The 10325-nt window shown below is 47.0% G+C and overlaps 1 protein-coding gene across 1 annotated transcript; it reads right to left on the reverse strand.

Moving 5' to 3' along the window:
• Positions 1–541: 541 nt before the first annotated feature.
• On the reverse strand, positions 542–9035 carry LOC136057467 (olfactory receptor 14J1-like). The gene is made up of 2 exons (XM_065750192.1): positions 8137–9035; positions 542–641 (listed from the first exon to the last, which is right to left on the reverse strand). The coding sequence occupies exons 1-2, from the start codon at positions 9033–9035 to the stop codon at positions 542–544; spliced, it is 999 nt and encodes a 332-aa protein (XP_065606264.1).
• Between the last annotated feature and the right edge of the window lie 1290 nt (positions 9036–10325).

A 10325-nucleotide genomic window follows, 5' to 3' on the forward strand; every position in this document is an offset into this window, starting at 1 on the left:
CTGGGATCCTGTTATGGTTTTATGATTTTTATTGTATTATTGATATTCCACATCATAACATCGTGTGGCGTATTGGGAGTTAAAGAGTTAATGCTCCAGCTCTGTGGATCATTGATAGTTTTGGGTGTACCTGTCTCAGAAGAGAAGAACTACATTCCCCAGAGGACTTTACGATTCTTTGCATTTTTACATATTTCCGCCCAGAGGGAAAGATAAAAACTGTCTGCGGTCACGGGACTCTCTCTTCCCTCCGGGACCGAGCTCGGCAGTGGGTGTTTGTTGCAGCCGTCCACCTTCAGAGTTAGCGTAAGGCCTTCGGTTTATCGGACACTCTCTCTTGCTCATTTTATTTGATTCATTTGCCTCAATTCCAATTTTATTATATTATATTGTGTTATTTTGCTTTCTGATATCTTATTTAGTAAATTAGCTTTCCTCCTCAGATTGTTGCCGCTGCTTTGTTCTTAGGCCCATCTCCCTTCTCATTTTTTCCTTTCCCCTTTCCCCCTTCCCCGGGGTGTGGGCCCATGGGTCCCCTGCCTCAATTGTCACGGAACCGGGTCAAACTGTCCCGCAAACCAGTGACAGATCCCAATGGCACTGAGCCACCAAGTACAAGAACCCAGAAAACCCCGGTCTTTCTGTTCCCCAGGATCACCCAGATATGATGAGCTCCCCATATCAAGGCTTTGTATAAACAATCATCTCTGAGTTCTCTCCAGTCCTGCGAGGCACCAAGATGTGGGGCCGATTTCTTGGGGAAACAGGGAAATGGCATCCGGGGACACTGGGAAAAGGGAGGATAACGGGGACATGGGCAGTGGGGATATTTTGTGTGGATACATGGACAACGGGGGGACACTGTGATACAGGGACGTCATGGGAACATGAGAATATAGTGCCAATACAGAGATATCATGGCGATATGGGGACATTGGAAAATGGAGACATGGGGGCATGTGGATGTGTGCACAAATGGGAACTGGTTGGTGACAGTGACCTGGAATTCCATAGATGGGAAGTGGGGACAGGTGGGTGACAGGGACACATAGACACAGGGGGGCTGGCAAGGTCCACTCAGTGCCCTTGTCATCATGCAGGAGGTCAGGAGTGAATAACAGACCTTAGCTTTGGCAGACAGCTCTCCTTTTTATTTCTTGCTGAAAAACTCAAAGATCACAACTTTTAGAATGATGGAATCTCAGAATCATGGAATATCTGAACCAGGGGGTCACAGACTTATAGAATCCATGAGTCATGGAATCATAACAGCACAGCATCAATGTAATCATTGAATCATGGAATCATTTAGGTGAGTCCAGGCCCCTAACGTCACATCAGGAGATATGTCATGCATTTACTGCTCTCTTTAGATAGCTCGCACCAGAAGACACCGCATTACATCCAGAAATCTGTATGGTGTACCTGACATGTCAGTAGTGCTGCCTCTGTCCATGAGTGCAGTTTGTCAATAGGACACGCAGGCAGAGAATCCAAGGCTGGGGGTGAAAATTGGCTTTGAATTCTCTGGGCTGTGTGCCTGTGCTTCAGTAGAACAAGTGTCCTACCAGTTTTGTTCTCTTTATGATACAGCTTCCTGTCGTGGCTTCAAAGAAAGTGACTTTTCTTTAGCCTAGATGAAAAAGAAGACATATCAGAATTCAGATAAATGGCTTAGAACAGCAAACGACTCAAGGATACGTCTGTTGGAACAGCCAGCTGGTCACAGCTTCGTGGGGAATTTCCCATAAAGAAGAGAGCTGCTGAGGGTCATCTCTGACAAGAACACTTGAATGTCTGCTTTGGGAATTGCCCAGAGAGCAGTCAGCTGGAAGAGTTTCCCTTGGTCTGACTCTGCTCCGGGCTGTGTTTGTCAGAGCTTGTCAGTCTCCATTATTCACTGTATTTCAGTACAGTGTGGCATTATTCCTATTCTGGAGTTACTTTTACAAGAACTAATGAATTGTCCTGCTGCCATCACTGAGCAGTATTGACTGATGTGAGGTACAGACTGTCTGTGTGATAAATGCAAAGCAGGTGGATGGCACTTGATATTAATTTCACATCAAAGATTCTCCTCAGGAAAACCCATTTGCTGATTTGATGACATCTAAAAAGAAATACTCAGGCTTTGCAACAGTAGAACACTGAAAATGTGATGAGGCGTAAGTTCTCTGGCTGCTCAGTCAGCAGCCTCCTCTGTAGCGATCTCCCCATCGTGGCATCATGGAATCATCCAGGTTATAAATGACCTCTTGTGTCATCCAACTGCTAACTCAGCTAACTTGACAGTTCACCGCTAAACCCATATCTGTGACATCACCGTATCTGTGGTGTGTCGCCCTTCTCAGCCGTGAACTCGTGCTGCTGGGGAGCAAATGCAGGGACTTCCACGGCACGGCATGGCCTTGACTGGGCTTGTTGACCTCAGAGGTCTTCTCCAACCTAGATGATCCTGGGATTCCAGGACATTAGGATTCTAGCGTTATACTAGGATTCTAGGTTTATTCTTTTCTAGAATTCTATCTTCCTTGTATTCAGGAGTTCTAGGACTGTAGGAATACAAGCACGTAACATTCTTCTTCTGTAGGATTCTGAGTTTCTACTTAGATTTGGAAGATGGTAGTGTTATATGTTTCTTAGAATCCTAGATTTCTATGCTAATAGGATTCCAGGTTTCTAGGATTCAATGATTCCAGGATTGAGGTTTCTAGAATTGTAGATTTCCTAGGTGTCTAGGATTCTGTGATACTGGGATTGTAGGTATCTTCAGTTTACAGGATTCTAGATTTCTAGGATGTATAGAATTCCTGGATTCGATATTCAAGGTTTAGGTTTCTAGAACTGCAGATTTCTTAGGTTTATAGGATTCCAGGATTCTGGGTTTCTAGGATTCTGGGATGGGCTCTCACGACCACACATCAGGAGTTTGACCACACCCAATGAGAACTCACGGCTAGATTAGGGAGTAGTGCTGTTTAATATGGCAAGAGATTGCAGGTTGTTTGGGATAAAGAATGTCAATGATAAACGCAGTCTGCAAAGCATGTGAACTCCACAGTGTTTTTTTCTCAGTCAGCTTTCCAGGCTTCCCTATCAGATATGGCTGCAGGCCACGTTGCTTAGGAAGTATCATGGAAGGGCTTACCCAGTGCATTCCTCCCTGGAGGTTTGTCTTCTCTCAAGAGGGGGACATTTTAAGAAGTCAATTCCAGTAAATATTCCATAAAACCTTATAACCTTTGGAGGCACCACCTGGTGCAGCTCCAACACCCAAGAAGTCACGCCTGTTGGAGACCCCATAACTGAATCACCGAATCACAGAACTGCAGGTGTTGAAAAGGACTTCAAGCCATCATGGAGTCCAACCCACCCCTAAAGCAAGTGCCGGACAGTAGGTCTCACAGGTAGGCATCCAGATGGGCCTTGAGTATCCCCATAGAAGGAGACTCCACAGTCTGTCTGAAGGGGTAGGGGGAAGAACTCCTGCTCCAAGCAGAGACAAGGGTCCCTTCCCCTTCATATTGGCTGCTATCATGCCCTTTAACCTCCAGGCAGGAAGCTGGTTCAGCTTCTTGCCCAGGCAGGGACCGCTGGATGGCATGTGTCAGGTCAGACCTTTTCCTGTCCACCACTCTGATTCCCAGGTGCATCTCAGCCTTGTTATTTCTTCCTGCAGCCTGGCCATCTGCTCAACAAGTTGGCCGAGAAGGATACACCTGCATTTGTGACACTCCTCCTCCTCCTCTTTCTCCTCCTTTTTCTTGGTGGAACACAATCCTATACTTGTGGTGTATCTAGTGTTAGCTTGGGACATGGCCATTCTGGGTCCTTCTGTCTACAGATCAAAGAGGTTTGCATTAGATCCAGGGTAAAATATAGTGCCATTAATTCATCCTATGAGGTCATCCTAAAACCTAGGTCCATATGTCCATGTCTTTCAGGATTCCCATGGACAACAAAGGAAATAAAACTGGCTCATTCGATTTGACAGGAAGGGTTAAAAAAGGTGAGCTCTGCCAGGTGCTAATCCATGGAAACATTCCTAAACAATCTTTTTCTTCCCATGCTTCAGGATGTTGGGGTTTTCAAACTGAGGCATTATCACCAGTGCAGGTTATCAGGTGTAAAATCCCGTAGGATTTTCTCTGGGCTTGGTATAAACTTTCGGGGCTGTTGTATTAGCAGATACACAAATGACATTCATGTTGTGGAAGCCATCTCCACTCCATCTATAATTTCATTGGTTGGCAGTATTATACAATTGCAAATGCCACACAAATCCGCAAAACTGTAACCACTTCATTGCTGCATTCAGCAATGCCCTCAGCCTGAGAATATTAGGGAGTGTGGACTACCCACCAAAACCTTTCCTACTTGGCCTGGTCTTGGAATCATAGGCTCATAGGTTCATACGTAAATTATGTTGGAAAGGACCTACAAGATCATCTAGTCCAACCATCCTCCAATCACTATCCCTACCCAACTACTAAATCCAATCCCTCAGCACCCCATTTAAACGCTTCTTGAACAGCGCTAGGGATGGTGCCTCAACCACCTCCCTAGGCAGGCCATCCCAGTGCCTGACCACTCCTTCTGAGAAAAAATGTTTCCTCAAATCTAATCTAAATCTTCCCCGGTGCAACTTGTGGCCATTCCCTCTTGTCCTGTCATTATTTATCATGGAGAAGAAGCCCACCCCCTCCTCACCACAACCCCCTTTAGGAAGTTGTAGAGTGCAATAAGGTCTCCTCTGAAAGACTGAAATATCCCAGCTCCCTCAGCTGCTCCTCATTGTGCTCCAGACCCCTCCCCAGTTTTGTTGCCCTTCTCTGAACACGCTCCAGGGCCTCAATGTCCTTCTTGTAGTGAGGGGCCCAAAACTGAACACAGTACTCGAGGTGAAGCCACACCAGAGCTGAGTACAGGGGAATGATCACCTCCCTGCTCCTGCTGGCTACACTATTTCTAATACAGGCCAGGATGCCGTTGGACTTCTTGGCCACTTGGGCACACTGCTGGCTCATGTTAAGCCGAGCATCAACCAACACCCCCAGGTCCTTTTCCTCTCTCCGTTCTTCAAGCCATTCTGCCCCAAGCCCATAGCATTGCATGGGGTTATTGTGGCCAAAGTGCAGGACCCGGCACTTGGTCTTATTGAACCTCATTCCATTGAGCTCAGCCCAGCTCTTCAGCCTATCCAGATCCCTCTGTAGGGCCTCCCTACCCTCAGGCAGATTGACACATCCTCCCAACTTGGTGTCATCTGCAAACTTTCTGAGTATTTGCAGTACTCACTTAATCCCCTCTTCTAGGCCTTCAATAAAGATATTAAACCAGATGGGCCCCAATACTGATCCTTGGGGGACACCATTCGTAACGGGATGCCAGCTGGACTTAACTCCATTAACCACTACCCTCTGGGCATGGCTCATTTGGCAGTTCTTCACCCAGATAAGAGTGAGCCTGTCCAAAGAATCCTTAGAGTTGCAAGGACCCTTCAAGGTCATCTGATCCAACAATCCTGCCATGATCAGGGACACCACAGCTGGACTGGGTTGCTCAGAGCCTGATTCAGCCTTGCCCTGAATGTTTCCATGGATGGGGTATCCACGACAGCTCTGGGCAACCTGTTCCAGTGCCGCACCACTCTCAGCGTAAAAGACATTTTTCTTAGATTCAAACCTAAATATCCCCCCTCTAAGATGGAGACCATTTTCCCTGGTCCTATCACCTCAGACGTTGATGAAGAATCTGTCTCTTCTCCAATCTCTTCTCCAGCCTGAACAGCCCCAATGTTCAATCAATCTCTTCTCCAGCCTGAACAGCCCCAGCTCTCTTGGTCTGTTTTTGTACGGGAGGTGTTCCATCTCTCTAATGTTTGTCACCTTCCTCCTGACATCTCCACATCTCAATGAAGTACTCCAGGTGAGGCCTCACCAATGCAAATTAGAGGGGCAGGATCGCCTCCCTCACCCTGCTGGCCAGGCATCTTTGATGCAACCCAGCTTACGATTGGCCTTCTGGGCTGTGAGGGCACAGAGCTGGCATAAGTTCAGCTGCCATCCACCAGTTCCTTTTCAGAAGGGCTGTGCTCAGTCCTTTCATACCCCAGCTTGTATTGGCAGTGAGGATTGCCACGACCCAGGTGCCAGACCTTCCACTTAGATTTCTTGCACCTCGTGAGGTTCTCCTGGGAACACTGCTCAGTCTGTTTATGTCTCTCTGGATGGCATCCCGTCCTTCAGGAGTGTAGACCACACTGCACAGCTTGGGGTTTCAGGACTGCCAAAAATACCCATAAATTTGTGTTTATGAGACCATTTTTAGTTGATGTAAATACAAGACCTGAACATTGTCCAGTGAAATAGACGGAATTATAATCAGATATTCAACTCAAAAATCTGATCACTCTCTTTACTGGAGTTTCATAATCCCTGTCTTAGCAGAGAAAAATATCTTCTACTTCACAATCACACTTTGTTCAAGTCACTAATTTATGGTAGAACACAAAATTTGAATAAAGATTGTCAAGAAGGAAGTACAGGAAGAGTAAAATTTCATCAAAAACTTCTGCTGCACACCTTGAGACTGAGAATTGTAGCTGCTGCCATCTAAGCAGACTGGTGTGTTACTTTCATGAAAACTAGGTTAAATATCCCACTACCTTCATGGTTTTAATCTTCTTTTTTTTTTTAATCCATAGTGTAAGAAAAATATTTGAAATGAAATGTCTTATTACTTTCATATTAACAATATAGTATATGTCACGAGAATCTGAGAATCAGAGGAACACAGAATGGCTTGGATTGGGAGGGATTCCAAGGATCATTAAGTTTCAATTCCCCTGCTACATGGAGGGCCACCAACCTGCAGTGATGGGAGCTGTTTCAAAAGTAGTACCTCCTCTTTTATTATGTTGGGCCATAATATCAGAGGCATATGTTGGAAGCATGCCTGTAGAGGTTGTGGCATTAGATTGCTCTTAGAGGAAAAAAGTTGCACTCATTGACATTTGACGATGCTTGCAGAATGTTTATGGAGACCAAACAATGGGTGTGAGCAGAGGAGGGCAGTGTTTCAGCAGTGGTTACAGTGGGTCACCTTTGCTGGTGCAGGTTGTTATGAGTATGGCATACAGGCTCTTGTTCATCACTGTCGAAAACGCATAGTTAATGGTGATGACTCTGTAGAAACAGGGCTGTTGCTCTGTTGCTGTGAATATGCTCTATAGAATAGTGTTATTGTGCTCTTTGTATCTGTTGTGGTTTGCATGGAAATAAATAGGAGGCATTACTTTTGCAGCAACTGAAGTGTATGTGGCCCAGACAATTTGCACTCACTAAATGTGGCCAAGGAAAGCCAAAAGGCTGGACACCCATGGGCTATACATTCGTGTGGGCAAGAGAGTAAAGGTGTGGCTAGGGGACTTGAGTTTTCAATTTGGGCTTCAAGAGAAGCTTTGAGGTTCAGGGTGAGGCATGACCTTAGAGGTACAAAGAAGGCTTGAAGTTTGAGGGCTTGGCAGTTTGAGTCACAGCAGCATCAACCATGCCTTTTTCCTCTTCTTTTCTTCACTTTCTTCACTTTTTCCTCTTTTCCTGTATGACTTGTCTCAGGGACTTAAGAAGAGGAGATCTGACGACCAGCATGCAAGCCATGTGCTGCTGCTGTCCTGTTACAGGCACTGACAGAAGTGAGCCTGAAAGCACAGAACCCAGCCCTGGGTCAAGGGATGACCCACCAGCTATTTCAGGCTGAGATTGCCGGACACATGGATTAACAGCTGTCGTCTTCCTGCTGCACTGAGGGGCTCAGGGAACATCTGAGCCTGGCAGCTCCAGAAAAGTCTCACTGGAAGGATGACAGAAAACGTCATTGCATGTCCTTTGTTTTGTTAAGTTTAACAGACAGCTTACACTACACCAGCACAAGGTGAACAGGAATTGATGTGGGTAATGACATTTTAATGAAAATAATTAGACGGAAACATCTTCTACATTACTCACAAATTAAAGTAAGTACACAAACCAAAAGAAGAGATTTTGTTTCTGTAAAAAGCTGCATTACAAGGAGTTTATTGAAAAATATGGGCAGTTCACTGCATCTGAAAAACATCTAGTCATCAGTTTCCACAGGGCATCCTTGAGCTCCTGGTTCCTCATGCTGTAAATGAGAGGATTCAGAACTGGAGGCACCACTGAGTACAGAATTGCTACCACCAGGTCCAGGGATGGAGATGAAAGGGAGGGCGGCTTCAGGTAGGCAAATGTGCCAGTGCTGACAAACAGGGAGACCACAGTTAGGTGAGGGAGGCAGGTGGAGAAGGCTTTGTGCCGGCCTTGCTCAGAAGGCATTCTCAGCACAGCCCTGAATATCTGCACATAGGACAGCACAATGAAAACAAAGCACCCAAAGATTAAACAAATGCTAAAATAAATAATTCCAGATGCCCTGAGGTAGTCTGATTGTGAGCATGACAGCTTGAAGATCTGGGCCATTTCACAGAAGAACTGGTCCATGGAATTCCTTTGGCAGAGTCGTATAGAAAATGTATTGACAGTGAGTAGCAGAGCATGAAGAACCCCAGTGCCCCAGGCAGCTGCTGCCATGGTGGCACAAGCTCTGCTGCCCAGGAGAATCCCGTAGTGCAGGGGCTTGCAGATGGCAACGTAGCGATCATATGACATAACGGTGAGAAGGGAATACTCTGATGAAAATAAGAAAACTAAAAAGAAGACCTGTGCTGCACATCCTGCATAGGAGATGGACCTGGTGTCCCAGAGGGCATTGGCCATGGATTTGGGGAGAGTGGTGGAGATGCAGCCCAGGTCAAGGAGGGCGAGGTTGAGGAGGAAGAAGTACATGGGTGTGTGCAGGCGCTGGTCGCAGGCTACGGCTGTGCTGATGAGGCCGTTGCCCAGGACGGCAGCCAGGTAGATGCCCAGGAAGAGCCAGAAGTGCAGGAGCTGCAGCTGCCGCGTGTCTGCCAACGCCAGCAGGAGGAACTCACTGATAGAGCTGCTGTTGGGCATCTGCTCTGCTGTTCCTGGGTGTGGAGTGCTGTTCAGAATGCTGAAGATAATGACAGATGAAGACAATCAGTTCCATACTGAAATCACTTGTCATACTTTCACCCTGTCTGCACTCAGAGCCCTCATCCCAAACTCTGAACATTTATGTTCCTCTAGGATAAAGCTGACTTTTGGAAGTCTAAGCATGTGTTCATGTCTGCAGAAAATGATGACAGTTTCAGCTAGTTCTGTCCTTTGAGAGAAGAAAGGCTGAAATCACCTCAGGAGATTGTTCACATAACAGCAGATTGTGATAAGGACAATTCAGGATTCTCAGCGATGTGTTGACATTTCCGAGCTCCTTCCAGATTCCTGCCTGCAACCCTTTCCCCTTCCCTAAGAACAGGAAATGGAAAATCCCTGCCTTGTCTCTCCTCTTGCAAAGCACCCTTGGAAACATTCAGCGGTGTGGTGGAGATGTGATGCCGTGTCACAGACAGCAGCTGTGGCAGCTGATGGCCCCTCCCCTGCCATGGGGTTTCTTCCCCCTGCACATCTCCCCACAGTGCCCTGCAGCTCCCTGGGCAGGCTGAGTGCTGAGCCAGGAAGGCTCAGGCTGCAGAGTCCCTGCCCCGGCACACAGCTTCTGGGGCACAGCACAGACCCTGCTCTTCATGATAGCCCTGGGTACCTGGCTGCACCTCCGGCTGCAAAGCCTGCAGCCATCCTGAGACACTCAGCCCCCAGGGCTGTCCTCTGATGCTGCAGCAGGGAAGCCCTCATCTGGAGCAGAAGTAATTCCCTGATGAAGAAACAGAGAGAATCTGCCGCATGACATGCAATAGATTTAGTGAACCCTCCAGGAAAAGTGGCTCCATTGCCTGCAGCAAGAGACTTACTGTGTTAAAGGCTTTGAGTAATGCTCCTCCAGTGAGCTCACAGCCAGCTCACATCACACACATCCTGTAAGCTCTCTCTCCTTTCTCTCTTCTCTTTCATTCACCTGCAGATCATGCCCCAGCCTTAATACATGGTGCACAACAGCTGCTCTTGGGCACAACTGTCTCTCTGCAGTGCTGCCTGCTTGTATGAGCTCCTTGTTTCCCAGGGGACCAGCCCAACTCAGCAGAAGAGAATGTGATTTTCTTTTCCTCATCTCCCTGGAGAGTCTCCATGGCCAACAGCTCCTGCAGACTGAAGGATTATCACAGAAGCATAGATAACAGAATCATAGAGTGGCTTAGGTTGTGAGGGACTTCAGAAGTCACCTACTCCCAACCCTTCTTCCATGAGCAGGGTAGCCTACCTCCA

This window comes from Cyrtonyx montezumae, unplaced genomic scaffold, assembly GCF_038088225.1.
Source record: "Cyrtonyx montezumae isolate F1298 unplaced genomic scaffold, pur_monq_1.0 scaffold_67, whole genome shotgun sequence".
NCBI lineage: Eukaryota > Metazoa > Chordata > Aves > Galliformes > Odontophoridae > Cyrtonyx > Cyrtonyx montezumae.

What these genes read in the sequence shown, in the direction of transcription:
- LOC136057467 (XM_065750192.1), bottom strand. Translation starts at nt 9,035, where the DNA reads ATGCCCAACAGCAGCTCTATCAGTGAGTTCCTCCTGCTGGCGTTGGCA. An exon ending in CAGGAGCTCAAGGATGCCCT is followed by an intron (nt 642 to 8,136) that starts GTGGAAACTGAT and finishes CCTGGGGAACAG; the next exon opens with AAAGACCGGGGTTTTCTGGG.